The sequence below is a fragment of the Colletotrichum scovillei genome (assembly GCF_011075155.1).
Source record: "Colletotrichum scovillei strain TJNH1 chromosome Unknown Contig00005, whole genome shotgun sequence".
Classification (NCBI taxonomy): Eukaryota; Fungi; Ascomycota; class Sordariomycetes; order Glomerellales; family Glomerellaceae; genus Colletotrichum; species Colletotrichum scovillei.
Genome location: NW_023336263.1, coordinates 1912750 through 1929644, shown reverse-complemented (window position 1 = coordinate 1929644; position 16895 = coordinate 1912750). Strand labels below are relative to the sequence as shown.

Genomic DNA, 16895 nt, shown 5'->3' with positions numbered 1-16895 from the left:
CCTACGGTGCCATGAACCCAGGCTGGGCCTCTGAGGTGCGTTCGTTGGCTGCACCAACCATCTCCCTGCGTTAGTCTTCAGGTACCTAGTCTGGGTACAAAAGTAAGTAGTTCCCCGCCCTTAAAGGGGTGCTTGGGCAACCTTATAGTCGCATAAAGATAACCCATAAACTGTTCTCGGTCATCTCGGTGCGTCTTCATTTACACGACAGTTCACTCTGTTCGGCCGTTTCCCTTTGAAATGTATGACTTCTATTTGAAGTAAGACATGAGTGTTGCTAAAACTATGTAGTATAGACTTATACATAAAAAAGCTATATAAATATTTAAGTAGTTATTATAATAATCATATTTAATATTATGTGATTTAGCTTTTAACTACTGAATACTAGTTTTTGTTAAATAAGATAATTTGTAAAAGACTTTACATAAATTAAACTTATAGAAAATGTAAACGGTCTAGTCTAGCTTATATCATTAGCATCAATTTATTTATTTTTTCAAAAACAATAATAAACAAAGCAAGCTACGATTTGCCATAGCTTAAAGCGGAGATCCGTTAAAGGGTGACCACTCACTTCTGGGGTCCTTTAGCAGACTGCTGCAGGCGCGTAGACGTAATACTGGGACTGACTGGGCATAAGTGCTGTAGACTTGGGCTTGCCTTTTTGGTCACTAATACCTAAGGTAAGGAAATAGCCGCCATCCTCCCCTGCTTTCCCTACCTCATCAAACTGCCCCCCAACGACCAATTTCCCATCCACCATTTGCTCGGACACTCGCAATCAACCATTGATTTCTCAGGCCTAGCATACGCCTGCCACCCCTGCGCTTGCAAGGCGACCTTTGTTGCCCCGTTTCGCGCTCTACTAAACGAACTACCTACCTTTTGGCGAGCATCCCGTCGCTCTTCCTCTCTCCCTCTCTCTACACGTCTGTCCTTCGCAAACCACTTTGGTCACTGAGCTCATCATCGCCATCCGAGCTAAGAACGTTACAAGTAGAACATTCGTTTGGCTTTCGCATTGGCGCCTGATTACAAACGCTGTTAATGAATGCCATCAATTGGAACTAGCTAAGAGGTCGAGTGGTGCACCCTACTTGTTTGTATCTAACTACGATCCGATCCTCGATACCTTGTCGAAACCGCCAACACGTTGCCAGGCTCGCAACACGTCAGGAACGGGCAGCCCGTGTCCGCCCGGCGTACAGTCATCGCCTCTGAAGAAGAAGATCCTCCTCAGCTACCAGCAAAGACCGAGCAAGAAAGCGCAGGAGAGTCCAGTCTCAGCGCCCCGTCACCTCTTCCTCCTCCTCAGTATCCCTCCTCCGAAGCATCAACCTCCCGACCGCCACCCTTCTCTTCAGTGTGCGATTCACTCGAGAACCCCTCCGAACCGGCTCACGACCCCCGCTCTGCGATCACAGTCGCAGTCGCTGGAATATCTCCTGCTGCACCGTCATATGCATCTCTAGCTTCAGGCTTCTCTGCAGAACAATCGGTTCCGACTTCCTTTGATCAACCTTTTTCAGAAACAAAGCGTGCGCTTCCTCGAGACACCAAAGGGGGCTCATCCGGAAAGGAAGACAACGCCGAACCACCCCCCGCATACTCGGAGGGACCCAGTCCACTCCAATCGTTTGCCTTTCTGATGGCTACCGCCGGAGGCGCGTCGAGTATCATTACTCAGGTGCAACAAGGAGGGCCGCCTATCAATGCGATTGGAGGTGAGTTTCTACTCGATCAGGACGAATCGGTTCATACTAACGTAATGGCAGATGTTGGTGCCGACGAGACGATCGCGATGGACCTTCGGTAGGGTTTGCTCCTACTCGACGTCCTATCCTGAACGCTAACCGTTGTTATCTGCAGGGGCACCCGATTTGTTCTGTCGAGAGACGAACTCTTGACGCTGCCCGAATTTGTCCTTTTATCGTTGTTCCCTAACGGCCTTTTCCCCGAGGGGCACATGGGGGGATTTACTGAGGGCGATGCAGTGCAAGTGGACGTGAGTACAAATTCTTACAGTAACCTACATAGTGCACTATGATTATTGACAACTTCCCGGCAGTACGACCCGGCATCCCTGCAGTATATGCTGGACTTCTTCCGCACCGTTGCGCAGTCGATACCTGTCGACTCATCTCCGAGTGTTTCTCAGGAGGAGGATCCTGCGACGGGAGACCCAATGGGCTCACGAGACGACTCATCCAAGAGAGCTGGCATCATCGTTCTGAGAGAGGATCTTGACTTCTACGTCATACCCCCACGGGCCGATATCACGCAGCCTGAAATGATGGAAGTCAAGAGAGCTGCGGGGAGAGCCCTTCTTCAACAGACGGGCATTTTCTCAGGTCTGAAGCGCAGTGATGAGCCGGGTACTACGGAAGCTCACCTCATCGAAATGCTCACAGCAGGGTAAGTCTCCCCGGCATGTCAATGGCCGGCCCTTGACAAGAGCTAATCATTCACCAGCGGTTTCAATCATGACGACAACTGGGGTCACAGAGCAGGAGAACCCAACAAGGCGGTCGTTTGCAGCCTAGCTTTGGCACGCCTACGAAGCGATATCAGAGGTAACGATATGGGCAGTAATGCCGTTGGCATGGCGCAGAAGCTGCTCCTCTTTTGGAGGAAGCCTGCGAGACGCTGCTGGTGGGAAGGCGTGGAGCTTGACAATGTTGAGGGCATCGAGGGGAAGCTAAAGGTCTGGATCAGGCGCGTTTGGACCCTGGAAATGAGCGTCATCGGCCTCCGATGAGGCCGACAAGCTTGGCTACAATCTTGTGCGGCGAGAGGTCGGGAATGGGCGTAATGGTGTAGCGCAGCCTGGCTTTGTGGGTTGAAATATGGGTTTCCTTCCGTCTACTTCTGTGAACACATGCGCGAAATGGTTAGTGGGCTTCGTCGGCCATACATAGGTAACGTTCGTTTTCAATGGCGAGACCGCTATTTACGGCTGATATTGAGCGTGTTCATAGGCGCGTCAGACCAAGGCAAACATGAGCCATAGGTCATTTCTTATATAATCAAACGAGAGCGTTTTCTTAGTCATGGATGTCTGTCACTTAAATACGTGGGCTCATGATTGATACTTGTGAGGAACCCAGTAGTGACGTTCTCGTCATCGTCTAAACGGAACGGAACATTGACTAATTTTAGGTGCAGTGACTTCAAGTCCATGCTGTCTTGGCTCGGGTCGTTGCCAGCTGTGTTCCCGATCTGTCAGCATAGATGGGTAGGCGGTCTTCGTCCAACTCCTGCTCATACTGTCGCGTCCTTCACCCCAATGGGCTCCTGGACAACAAGCAGAAAACGCCTTGCTCATCAATGCTAGCTATGTAATATTTGGTGACAGAAGCAGCCCTCGTGCGAAAAGAGACATCGCACCTTCTTCCCCATAACCATTCACTTGGGGAGAATCAGCGTCAGGCACACTAATGCAGCCCCAAATCCTAGCCAAGCTCCCCCGGCACAAACAAGTGTAGCATCATATCTTGGCTGGCCCGTCGGTTTAGGCTAAGTTTCAGTGCAACACAGGGTGATCTTCCGTCACAGAATAGCGACACCTGCCTCTCCGCGCTATAACAACGGCTTCAGGTCCGATCCGGTTATTCGCTCACGACCCTCTCTACATTCGCCGTGCTTCTCCGTTCCAGTATGTACGTAACTGCTACCAACAGCATGAATCTCTTACTTTCTTTACATTTTCTTGCCGCCACTCAACCTTCTGTGGCCTTGGCCCAGGAGTGCCGAAATACGTTGAAAGCAACGTACACCTCGCCCATTGCTGCCGGTGGCTGGACATATCGCCTGATCGCGAACGGACTCACTCGACCCAGAAGCATACTTTTCGACAACCAGGGAGCTCTCCTGGTTGTCGATGCTAACTCTGGGATAAAACATCTGAAGCTGACTGACGATGGCGGCACTTGCTTATCTGTGGCCGAGAAACGGACGATCATTGATTCTCCAGAGGTATGACAATTCAGAGACCGAGTATGTGTTGCGAGCTTACTTATTGTAATATGTCCGGCGACCCAAAGTTGAACCACGGAATAGCCCTCTCCCCGGATGGGAAGACTCTGTATGCCTCGACCGCCGACAAGGTATATTCCTGGGCATATAATGGCAGTGCTGCCATCGTTGGTGATAGGAATAGGACACTCATATCAAATATGAGCAATACCGACCATACCACCCGGACGTTACTTCTATCCAGCAAAAGTCCGGGCATACTCTTGGTGTCGAGAGGTAGCGCGTCCAACATCGACGAGGCTGCGACCCGCCAGTCGACTGGACATTCTCAGCTTCGCGCCTTTGATATCGGGAGCCTCGGTGAGAATTCTGGGCCGCTCAACTTCCCGACTGAGGGAAGGATGCTAGGCTGGGGATTGCGGAACTCAGTCGGCGTGGCAGAAGAGCCCGTCACAGGCGGTGTATGGACAGTGGAGAACTCAGCGGACCAGTTGAGGAGGAACAACGTTGATATTCACACTGACAATCCTGCCGAAGAACTCAACTTCCACGGACACCTCAGTGATTCTAACAAGGATCAGGGCGGTAATTATGGATATCCAGGTTGCTTTGCTGTCTGGTCGACCGAGGGATTTCCCGATAAAGGCAACATGACGACGGGAGATCAGTTCAGCCTCAACCCATCACGCACCCTGAACGATACGACTTGCAATTCCGCTTATGTGCCTCCGAGATTATCTTTCCAGGCGCACACTGCTCCATTGGATATAAAATTCACGCCCGATGGCTCAGAAGCCTTTGTAACATTCCATGGCAGTTGTGAGTGGTGCCAGAGCTCTATTGTCCACATTTAGTCCCATGACTTACGGCGGCCTAGGGAATCGAGACGAGGCTGTCGGTTACAAGCTATCTAGCATACGTTTCTCGAATGGAGAGCCTGCAGAGTCAGCTGATAGCCGGACACCAATTACTGATGTTTTGAGTAACGCAGATACCAGTAGCTGCCCTGACAACTGTTTTCGCCCGGTAGGACTTGCTTGGGACAGCCAGCAGAGACTTTTCATGACATCAGATTCGACGGGCGAAATTTATGTCCTTCAGAGAACCGATGTCTCAGTCTCGACCAGTTCTCCGGCTATCCCTGTTCCGACATCATCACCCGACGCTGCAGCAACCTTAGTCCCCTCCCGGCTCACCTCTTTTGGCAGCCTTGCAATCTCAGTACTTGTTTTCATGGGAGGTGCGGGCGTGGTCAGGCTGATCGTTGTCTAAAAATCAGCTTTGTATACTCTCAGTCTGGGAATGGCCGGGTTCAAATAGTAAAAGAATATTCAGTTGATACCGAGAGTATTCTGCTTCATGTGAGTAATAATGTACGGTGTGCAAGCGACAGTGGCTTGCTAGCCTGAGTTCGTTTCATCCGTAACGGTTGATCTAACTACAAAACGACATGAAATTCACGAGTGCAAATACGTAACGACCCATCTATGCCCTATTTTGCCGCGAACGCCTCGCCTATGACGTTACATGGATGTCTGTATTATTCCTCGATGCTCTTGACGCACTCCCACTCGCCTCTGAGGTTCTCCTTCCACAACGAGACCTTGTTGTCACCTCCGCTGACCGCGAGTACATTGCCGCTCAGAGACCAGCTGACTCTCCACACAGCTGCATCGAAGTTGAGAACCTTGCAGTTCCATTGTCCACGGCTCGACGAGTCCGACGTCCAAATGCGAACCGTCTTGTCTTGGGAGGCCGACGCAATGTATGACTTCTGCAAGACCGTCGGCGACCATGCTACATCACGAACCCAGTCTGTATGACCGGCAAGAGGCTCCTGCTCCTGCTTGTACGACTGCGATGCTGAGTCGAAAACCCAAACTTTGAGTAGGTTATCACAGCCGCCCGTGACAAATCGCCTCACACCAGCCGAACCAGGACCAGGGGAACTGCTGACGATGCTTCCAGGTGCCGTGGCTGGGGCCCATGAGACGGAGTTGACGCCCAACCCGTGGGCTGGGAATGTCACATGGTCGAAGCTGTTGTCGCGGAACTCGAGTATGCTCACGTTGCCGTCCGAAGAAGCGCACGCCAGGAGGCACCCAGACTCGTGTGGTGACCAAGAGACGATATTGACGGAAGCTTTGTGCAGAGCGAAATCGAAAATCTTCTGCCACTGATTGTTCTGTTCCCTCCAGATGAAGACCTTGCCGTCGTAACCTGCGGAGGCCAGAATGTTTCCATACTTGGGGTGCGCCCATGAAACGCACCAAACTGCGCCATCATGTCTGCAACAAAGTCAGCAGGAGTAGTAGGCTCGTGTTTCTGAAGGTCTCGAATGTGCGATGCTTACCCCTTCAGGGTCTCGACAAGTCGTTGGGAGTCCCCGTCGATTTCGAATATTTTGATGGTGCGGTCGCTTGAGCATGTCGCAAGGCGACGTCCGTAGTAATCGAGGACAGCATCGTGCTGGTAAGGGGGGCGAAATATTAGCCTGACCGAACATGTAGGACAAGGAGGCGGCCGCCAATCGCACATCATGGCATAGGCGTCGATGGTATATATTTCCCCGTCTCGAAAAACATTGGGCGATCGGGAACGTGTGGCAAGAATCGAAGAGACACTTACAATCATATCATCGTGGCCAGAATTCGATATGACCTGGGCAGACGCCTGCGTGAAGAGCCATGTTAGAGAAGCGGATTGCCAAGTGTATGTTGGGATGCCATACCATTGCGTGAAGTAGAAGCTGGTGTTGTTAATTGAGAATTGCGCTCATTCAAAACGTCAAATATGGGCTGATGCGGGGGGTCAAGAGCTGGGTAAGACTTGGGTATATGGTGAATGGCAGACTGGACGGCGTCACTGTAAGTGCCACCTAAGGGAATCGAAGCTCCCAGCTGGCCTTAGCCCAAGCTTGAGATCCAATTTGGCCAACGGGATGGGGCCGTGTTGCAAGGCCACCAGTAGGGTGTTCCGTACGAGGAAGGCGGTGAAACCATGATCCCGTGACCTGAGTCCCGTGACTTCCTTTAGATTGACGGCTAGGAGCTCCCAGTTTCTTACACGTGAGACCTCTCCCCTCCCCCTCCCCTAGCTCCGGTCCCGTTAACAGGGTGGTGCCGCGCTAACGCAGAGGTACGTACAAGCCGATGCCGAGGTAAACCGAAGTGGGAGTCGATGAAAGCCTCATTACCGCCTGCCTACCAACCTATGTATGCCAGAAAACGTTGGGATACTCTTTCTCTACATTGCTACCCCATGAATCCGGCTACCGTGGCGCTTGACGGAATAATCTACCTTTTTAATCAAAACCTTTTCTCGACACGCCATAAGCTTCTGCCCAGGACTGTGATCAGCCTCAAACATCAAAGGCCATACTCTTCAGACACTACATGCAATTTGAGAGCGCACTCGAATACCGTACACCCTAAGTGCTGGAATCATTGATCATTTCCCGCACAAAGCCATTGCAGGCGCCCTCATAATGGCTGACAGTTCCTGTAGCGGCTCTACGCCGTTCAAAGGCCTCGTTGACCATGGCGCCCAAGATCGAAGCCTGCACCGAGATCGGTTTTCCAGTACTCCTAGTCTTCAGCAAGTAAGGCCTATAGTACCGCCCCCGTGCTCTCACGCAGTTCTCCTAACAATGACAGGGCTTTCGATCTACAACCCAAACCGTCTCGACGCCGGCTCAAGCAGGCTTTGGCGAATTCCTCGATTCCAACCGGACTGGGCAAGTCAGCCTAGACACTCCCCAAACTCTCAACTCGCCCGCATCAGACTTCTCTCGAGGGTTGCAATCATTCCACTCATCAGCGCCTCCTGCTGGCCGAATTCTCCCAGCCAATCTCTACCAATCTACGTCACAAATCCCGACAGTTTCTCGGCAAAATGTGTCCATGGCGTCGCCACCGAGGACATCGAGTTGGGCGCAAGATTTCGCATCATTCTCTAGGGCACCGCCAGGTGCTGGAAGCTACACAACAGGGGTTTCTTCTTCGAATTATCCAGCGCCTGTAACCGGATTTACGCATAGTGTGATGGGATCGCAATTTAGACCTTGGTTGTTCGGGCCTCAAGGCGGCTCTGTAACCGCCACAAGTCACGGAGTTACAAACACCGAAGCCGACTTTGATGTTGAGATGAATCGGTGGATGGCAGCCAATGGAGATGGACAGATGGAGGACCTCGACACTGTCATGGAACAACTCGCGCGAGAACTGGAACAAGAGCACCAGCCAGATGCCGCTATACAAGCATCCAGAGATACCATCGGCAGCTCTGTGGATACTTTCACGACCTCTCTAGATGTTTCTGTCCAAGATGAAGCACAAGGAATACAAACACTCAATGCTACGGCTTCAACAAACCAACAGATATCCGGCGCATCCTCGGTCCTTGGGACTGGTGCCATCGAAGTATCAACGAGAGCAAGTTTTCCGGACCACATGCCTGACTTGGAACGTCTAGGCCTCGACGAAGCGGATCAGGCATCTGCAGAACATGCCCAGTCAACATCTGACATTTCGGAGGCAGCGAGACAGATACTTGACTCGGTTCAACATGAACAAGGAGACAAATGGAAGAATTCTCGGTTCTTGTCACTGATGAAAGACTTTCGGGATGGAAATAAAGACATCGTCAACAACGAAATCCTCGAAACCAAAGTTGGCGGCGAGAGAATCGGTCGGAATTGACCTTGAGGTCTACAATGCTCCTAAGCACCACCCAATCACATTGATAGCATGGCTAATGTCAACGGCCGATACAAGAGCCGTTATATAAGGGGCTCATCGCGCAAAGACGGTATTTGGCGTTTTTGTATGTAACATAAGTATTACCGAATGCTTTAGCAAACATCGTTGACACAGCTACGGACCAATTGATGCTTTAGCGATGCGTTACTGTTACATATGATACGACAAATTGTCTTCGAGAGACTTCCAATAACAGGCAGGGGTTATGAGTACTGGCTTAAAGAGGACGTTGGGGACCGCAATGAGACGATAACAAAATCGATGCTGCCCTTGCGGCGACGTGAGGGACAGACGTATTTAGCATGAGGAATTTGGCAACGTGTGATTCTGCCGATCTACGATAACGGGGTTGGGATGACAGCAGGAATAGGCAGGGATTGATATGCAGCCGCCTTCGAGCCCGAAAATAGCTTACCGTACCTTGGACTTAACGTTCTCGGCGTACGAGGGAAACTAAATATCTTGTTTAATGACTTGATAGTCCAGATCTTCGGGTTTTAATGTATGAATTGAATAAACTACAGCCGAGGATGACAAGCGGCACAAACAAAAACAATACATGAGGAAATGGATTTGCTGAAGGAAATGCACGAAGTGTACCCTAATCCCTCCAATTCATCCAGATGTGCCTTAGTGATTTGTGAGGAAACAGTTCAGGATCGACCAAGCGCGATGCTCTTCCAGTGGTCACGCTCCTCTTCAAGCTTACGGATCTTCTCTTCCAAATCTTCAAACCGTTGGGCCTTGCGCTCACGAGACTTGCGTGCAGCCAATGTGTTGCGGGCACGTTTCATAGCGGTGGTATCACTAGGATCCTCGACAATGATAGGAGGCAGCGGTTTGTCTCGTCGACGAGAGCTCACACCCGACACTGAAGAGTGACGGGCGGAACTAGTTGGGGAAGAGTTGACAGACTTCCGGCGACCCGAGGTTGAAGTGAACTCGACCACTTCCAGGTCATCGCCATTGAGAGCAGGAGACTGATCAGTCTGCAGTTTCTGGATCTCCTCGATGCTGGTGACATCCTTTGTGGCGGAGGTAGACTCCTGAGGAAAGAGGGGGAACCAAGGATCACCAGCAGTGGTGTCAAAGTCTGCCGACCCGAAGTCGCCCGAGTCAAAACTGGGGGAAACATCGTAACCGTCGTTAAAGTCAGGAGACTCATTGTAGATCGAAGGTGATGTCAAGGCGGTCAGGGCTGTTGAGTTGGGAGCAGACATGAAGGGCTCCTGAATGAGAAGGTCCTGAGGAGAAACGGTGCCCAAAGTGCTGGGACCGACATCGAAGACCGACGGCATGGCTGGCGACGAGTAGGTGGTAGACGCACCACCCTCGAAGCCGGTGAAGTCGTCCAGGTCAAGGTCTGTAGAGGCATGTGAGCACAGTGCTGGGCGAGACCAGAGTGTGGCCGTTTTACCTTGGAGATCCATCTTGTTAGTTGCACCCTGAAGACTTTGAGCGAACAGTGGTACAGGAGGACGCTGACGGCGGTTCAGAGCAGCTGAAGACGACGGAGCGGATGAAGCGTAGAATTTAGCTGACTGAGCGGGGGAGTAGACTGAAGGTGACCGGGAATTGGATCCGGAGGCTTGGATCTGGGCAAGACGATGCTTCTGTTGGAAATGGACGCGACCTTGTTGGTTCTGTCGGAGATGATATGACGAGTGGCGACGTTGATTAAAACCGATGGCGGTATGGGTTGCCAGGTGTCTAGGTTGACTGGTACGAGGTTGATCGAACAAGACGAAGTCCTGTTGGGGAGACTGTTCCGGTGGGCTGAACTGAGGCTGTTGCGCGGGTTGTGCCGGCAGGCTGGGTGAACTGGAGGGAAGCCATGATGATTGGGAATCCGTGGTGAAGACTGAAAAGTCTTGAGGTAGAATGTTTGCGGAGGCGGAACCTAAGCTAGAGCTAGAAGCCGTAGTGTAGTTCAGATCGACCTGGGAAGGTTGAGCTGAAGTATGGAGCGGAGAAAAGTGGTGAATTGTTGTAGACTGAATGTTGTTGAGCTTTGAAGCGGGATCGAACTGAAGACGATGATTTAACGCATTTTGGCGGGCCTCGATGGCTGAATGATTCTTGATTGTAGTATGGAAAATTGTGGTGATGAGGAAGAAGGAGAAAAAAGGGCAGGTGGGAAACAGGCGTGGAGGGATTAGCGAGTTTTTGTAGCCTGCAAGGCAGCAACAGGCCAGAAAAAAAAACGAAAAGAGCGGGTGGTTGTGGGACGGCACTTCCGGATACACAAGCAGGGCGAAGGGCGCAGTTGTCGAAGCCCTGTTGTCCAGAAGGTACAGCGGGGCAGTGTATCCCGCCGTGTAGCTGAGCGCACGGATTGGTGTTCAATTCACAAGTACGCTACCTAGCCGAAAGTACCGCCTCCAGATGTAGCGCAAGGCAGCCGACTGCGCCCACAGGAAGGAAGAGCGGTACCCCTGCACGGAACGAGAGTGTGAGTCACACTTTCTGATGCTAAGCCAGATTCGGCTCGACCGAGCGCACGGGACGATTGCTCTCATTGGTTCGTGACGATGGCAGGCAGAATACAGTGCAGGCTAGAGACATTGCTCCAACAGCAGCCAATGATCAACTCCGGTAAATACTACGATGAGGGGCATCTTCTTCGCTTAAGGTAGCGCGTGGGTAGGTACCTAGAGCTTCCGCGCTGCGCTGACATGCGGAATTTACTCTGATAACGTACTGCTCGACTCCTACTCTTTACCTGTCGATGCTCTTGCCATACAGAGACAGTAATCCCACGAACCGCAATCCAAGAATGCTGGAGATTTTCACTAGTTCCAAGCCGGTGCATATCTGTGGAAGGAGTGAAAAGTTTCATAGGTGCCTTGGTTTGGATGCTCTGTGTACACCAGGAATTGCGTGGAGGAAAGATGGGGTTTGTGACATGCATTGCCTTCCTTGTCAGTCAGGATGGCTTGGGACCACTGGCGACCCGAAACACGACCATTCCAGCCTATCAAAACTCCCCCGAATCTGAATGCACCAGGCCAAATCTTGTGAGTCTGACGGTTTAGTCAAAAACAATTGTAGCAGGAGTTCCTCATGTTTCCTACATCTCCCCTGCACAGTGCCAGTCAGACTATTAGGGTACCTTAATAAGAGCCCAGCTACAACGCGCCCACTAAGGTGGCCGTCACTACGAAAAATGATATAGAAGCACTTATAATATTTATTTATAGCCTCAAGCCGTTATAGTGATTAACCAGGAGTAATTACTAATAAAAGCGTAGCGATTTTCTTATAATAGCCCGCATACTTATTATTATTTTATTTATAAATTTTTAAAATTATATATTAATAATAATTAACTTTACAATTTTAAAAATCCGTTTAAAGAAGGAATTTACTAGGGCCGTATTGAATATTATATATTAAGAAAATTATATTACGCTTTATACTTAATTAGTAATAGGCTTTAAGTATTATAATAATTTATTAAGAGTAATTACTAATAAAAGTATAACTATTACTTTTAATAACTTATTTATTTATTATTACTTTCTTATTTATTTTATATTCTACTTTTACTAACTACTGGGTAGTTCTTAATATATTATATTATTAATATACAGTATTAGTAAATACTCTTATTATCTTATTAAACTATTTTTATAATTTTTTTACTTTTTAACTTTCCTTCTTATAAAGTTTATAATTATAAATTAATAATAATATTAAGCACATAACTATTTTATAAACCCTCGTACTTAGCTAAGTTTACTATTTTTTAAATAATAATAGTTTATAATAATAGTATTAGAGATACCTTATTATTATTATTAATAATAATACTAACCTCGTTAATATATATTTTAACTTATATATATATATACTATATATTCGTTATTTCGTTTTTATTACAATTAAAAACGCTTCCTTATTATTTATCGTTATTACTATTACTATTATTATTATTATTATTATCGTTATTAAATTATTTACTTATTTAAACCTATTTTATTAAAATATTAAAACGCTAATAACTCGTTAACCCCTAAGGCTTTTTAATAACTAAAAATTCGATCCTATAGCTATTATATTAAATAACCCGAGCTATAAAAGACCGTTTTAATAAATACTACCTCCGTAATATTAATTTATAAAAATAGATAAATATATTATAATAAGTATCGTCCTTATTAATACCCTTTTAATATAATATAATAATATAAATAAGCCTAAACTTAATAATATAATTAAGAGTTTAAAAGAGTATAAACGAGTATATTAAATAAGAATATTAAAAAAAGGCTATTATTAAATAAAATAAGAGGAGAAAGTAAGGGGTAATATTTAGCTATTTAAAAAGTAATTAATATATTATATTATTAATAATAATTTAAGCTATATTAATATTAATAACTATAGCTAGTTATTATTAATTATAAAGTTTATTAGATAATATACGTAATAAAAACTTAATATTAACCCTCGTAAACTAGCTTATTTATAGGGCAAAGTTAGCCCCTAATAAGGCGGGCCGGACCCTAAAGGGTTTTTTAAAGTTATATATTATTAATATTCTTTTTATTATCGTTTTAATTTTTTATAATATAAATATAAGTATATATATTTTTTTCAAAAAATATAAAAGTCGACGTTAATAAAATCAAGTTTGGCCTCTAGCTATTATAATAGTTTACTAAAAGTAATTATTAGTAAAAGTATAGCCGTTTTTTTAATAATCCGCCTACTTATTACTATTTTATTAATAATTTTTAAAGTTATATATTAATAATAACTAACTTTTTAACTTTTTAACTTTTAAATAATAATTATATTATTATTAAGTACTAGGTACTTTATTACTTAATTCTTAGTAATTATTGTTATTAATACCCTTTATTTTAAGCTGATGAGCTATTATTAATTAATATATTATACTATTATTTTATATTTTATTTTTAATTAATTTAATTTAATAATAACGCCTTCTTCTTATTATAATCCTTGTAATAACCTATTTATTATTAATATAATTTAGTTTTAATAATATAATAGCTTAACTATATACTATATACTAATTATAATTTTATTATTAGTAGTAGTATTAAATACTAAGGGCCTTAATAAAGCGAGTAGCTATTATTATAATATTAAAAAAATAAAAATTTTATATTTAATAAATTAGCCCTTAATCTAAGTAAAGTTCGTACTTAATAATAACGTACTTAAAAATATTTTAAAAATATAATATTATAACTACTTAATTTTAATATATTTATAATAAATAATAAAAGGCTTATTCTTTTAAGAGTATAAAATAAAAATAAATTATTATTAAATAAAAAGTATTTTTAAGTTTATAATATAAGTTTCCTTTAGGGTCGGCCCGCTTTATTAAAAACTATTTTCGCTCTATAAGTAAGCTAGTTTATAAGGGTTAATATCGAGTTTTATTATATATATTACTTAATAAACTTTATAACTAATAATAACTAGCCATAACTACTATACTAACTTATACTAATAAATACGTTAAATTATACTAATTATTTTTTAAATAACATAACTAAAACTACTCTTTAAATTTGTTTTTTTGAAATTTTCTAACTTTTTTAAATAATTAATCCTTAGCTTAAGCTTAGCTATATAATTTTTAATTATATTAAGGAGTTAATTTTTATTTTAATATTAGTATTATCGAAGCCTATTTATAAAACTAATACTTTAATAATAATAATACTAGTTTTTTCAACTAATCTAGGTTTCTTTTAAGTTTAATTATTTAAGGCCGTACTTACGGATTTTTTAAAAAATAATATTAATTAATATTATAACTTAAAATCGAACCTCTTATTATAAAGATAACGCTATAAAGTAATAATAGTTTATTTTAGTATCTTAAGTATTAATTATATATATTTAAAAGAATTAATAATAATAGTTTATAATGATTTTTAACTTTAATAGAAATGAGGTAAAATAAATATAGTATATATATATAAGTAAGAGTTAAAAGCGTATATTAATACTTATATAGGTCAGTATTATTCTTAATAACGGTAACGAGGGTATCTTTAATATTATTATTATAAGCTACCGTTACCTAAAAAGGTAGTAAACTTAACTAAATACGAGGGCTTATAAAGTAGCCGCGCGCCTAATATTACTATTAATTTATAATTATAAACTTTATAAAAAGAAAAGTTAAAAAAATAAAAAAAAATTAAAAAAATAGTCTAATGAAATAATAAAAATATCTATTAATACTATATATTAATACTATATAACTAATATTAAGATAAAGTGGGCTTGAGTAGGTAGATAGTTGGACAGCGATAGTAATAGCGGCAGCGACAGCGGCAGCGACAGCGGCAGCGACAAACGGCGAGGGAAGTAGCGTTTTTTGACTTTAATAAAAGAAACGAGGCAACGAATATGTGGTGTGTATGAGAGTTATAACGTCGACGGTCAGCATCATTCTTAATAACGGTAACGAGGGCATCTCAGATACTACCGTTATAAGCTACTAATACTTAAAAGGGTAGTAAACTTAGCTAGGTATAAGGCTAGGCTTATAAAATAGTGGCGTCCCGCACCTAATATCGCTATTAATAATCCGTAGTAATAAACTTTATAAAAAAAAAAGTTAAAAAAGGTAAAAAAAAATTATAAAAAATAGTCTAACGAGATAGTAAGAGTATTTACTAATACTATATATTAATACTATATAACTAATATTAAGAACTGCCCGAGCGATTTATAGAGGTAGAATAAAAATAAATAACTAATATTAAGAACTACCTGAGCGATTTATAAACATAAAATAAATAAATAAATAATATTAGTTTAAAATAATAGCCTTTTTATTTAAATAATAATAAACTAAATTTAAAATATAAAACTTAATAAATAAAACTGGATTTATTAAGTTAAATAAAATAATATATATTATATTAAAATTATTTAAAAGTAAATAATTTAAAACCTTAAGGATTTAAAAATATAAGAGGATATAAGAGGATATAAAAGGATTTATTTATTATTTAATAACTTAATAAATTTCTTATATTTATTTTAAAATATTAGGGTTTTATAAAATATATTAGTATATTGGGGTATTTAATATTATATTTAAGAATATTTATAATACGTTAGTTATATTATAATTTGATATAATATAAGTTAGAAAGTTTAAAACTATAGTAATATAACTTTAAGTAGCTCTAATAATAATATTACTATTTAGGATAAGTAGTTAATAATACGGCTAAACGTCCTCTAGGGTACCTTTTTAGTAAAAGTTTTATACGTATTACAAAGTACTATTATACTTTTAACTTAATAAAATACGTATATATTAATATATACTATTAAAAAGAACTATATATAAAGATATATTTATATAAAGTAAGCTTTTTACGCACGTAGTATATAAAATAAAATAAAATTAAATAATATTAAAAATACCATTATTATTATTATTAAAATTAATATAAACTTAAAATATATATTTTTAACTTTTATATATATATATTTATTTATTTTAAAGTTTTATTAATAAATACTCTTATTATTTTATTAAATTATTTTTATATAATAGTTTTTTCCGGCTTTATAGGTATAAAGAATCGACCTTAATAAAATCACGTTTTAAAAATAATTATATAATATAATATACTTTTAATTATTTAATATATATAATATACCTAAGTATTCTCTTTACGGAGCAATTTATTAGGGCCGTATTATATATTACGTATTAAGAAAAATTAGGTATATTACGCTCCGTATTTAATTACTAATTAAAATAGCTCTCGACTTTTATTACTTACTTATAAAATAAGCTTTACTTATTTTAATACGTATAAAACCTCTTAATACTAGGTTATATAAATAACTAAATCCCATATTATATAGTCTTTTTATTAAAAGTTAATAGACCTTTTATATAATTTCTTATAATTATAATATAGCCCGTATTAAAAGATTTTTAGATTTATAAAATATAATTTATAAATTAATATTAATATATTAAATTTTAATATCCGTATTAGTCTAGTTATTTATAGTATTTATATTATTATTTAGCTAGATTTTATATTATTAAAAGGTATTATATTATTTTTAAGTATATTTATATTAATTATAATAGTTAGGGTATCGAGGAGGCCTAATAATTTATTAAGCCCT

At 41.8% G+C, this 16895-nt stretch overlaps 4 protein-coding genes across 4 annotated transcripts; 2 read left to right on the top strand and 2 right to left on the bottom strand.

Moving 5' to 3' along the window:
* Window positions 1–3075: 3075 nt before the first annotated feature.
* Window positions 3076–5250, top strand: HER10_EVM0005383 (uncharacterized protein; the record flags this gene model as incomplete). The annotated part of the gene is made up of 3 exons (XM_035475004.1): window positions 3076–3978; window positions 4047–4797; window positions 4856–5250. The coding sequence occupies exons 1-3, from the start codon at window positions 3661–3663 to the stop codon at window positions 5248–5250; spliced, it is 1464 nt and encodes a 487-aa protein (XP_035333981.1). The 5' UTR covers window positions 3076–3660.
* Window positions 5251–5308: 58 nt separating this feature from the next.
* Window positions 5309–6856, bottom strand: HER10_EVM0000004 (putative protein transporter sec-13). Its single transcript, XM_035469802.1, has 4 exons — window positions 6710–6856; window positions 6607–6651; window positions 6332–6447; window positions 5309–6266 (listed from the first exon to the last, which is right to left on the bottom strand). The coding sequence occupies exons 1-4, from the start codon at window positions 6710–6712 to the stop codon at window positions 5519–5521; spliced, it is 912 nt and encodes a 303-aa protein (XP_035333625.1). The 5' UTR covers window positions 6713–6856; the 3' UTR covers window positions 5309–5518.
* A 330-nt stretch (window positions 6857–7186) lies between these two features.
* Window positions 7187–8860, top strand: HER10_EVM0007441 (uncharacterized protein). Its single transcript, XM_035476996.1, has 2 exons — window positions 7187–7579; window positions 7635–8860. The coding sequence occupies exons 1-2, from the start codon at window positions 7466–7468 to the stop codon at window positions 8676–8678; spliced, it is 1158 nt and encodes a 385-aa protein (XP_035334116.1). The 5' UTR covers window positions 7187–7465; the 3' UTR covers window positions 8679–8860.
* A 325-nt stretch (window positions 8861–9185) lies between these two features.
* HER10_EVM0008564 (bZIP transcription factor) lies at window positions 9186–10876 on the bottom strand. The gene is made up of 2 exons (XM_035478081.1): window positions 10156–10876; window positions 9186–10101 (listed from the first exon to the last, which is right to left on the bottom strand). Exons 1-2 carry the CDS (start codon window positions 10166–10168, stop codon window positions 9392–9394), a joined length of 723 nt encoding a protein of 240 aa, XP_035334204.1. The 5' UTR covers window positions 10169–10876; the 3' UTR covers window positions 9186–9391.
* Between the last annotated feature and the right edge of the window lie 6019 nt (window positions 10877–16895).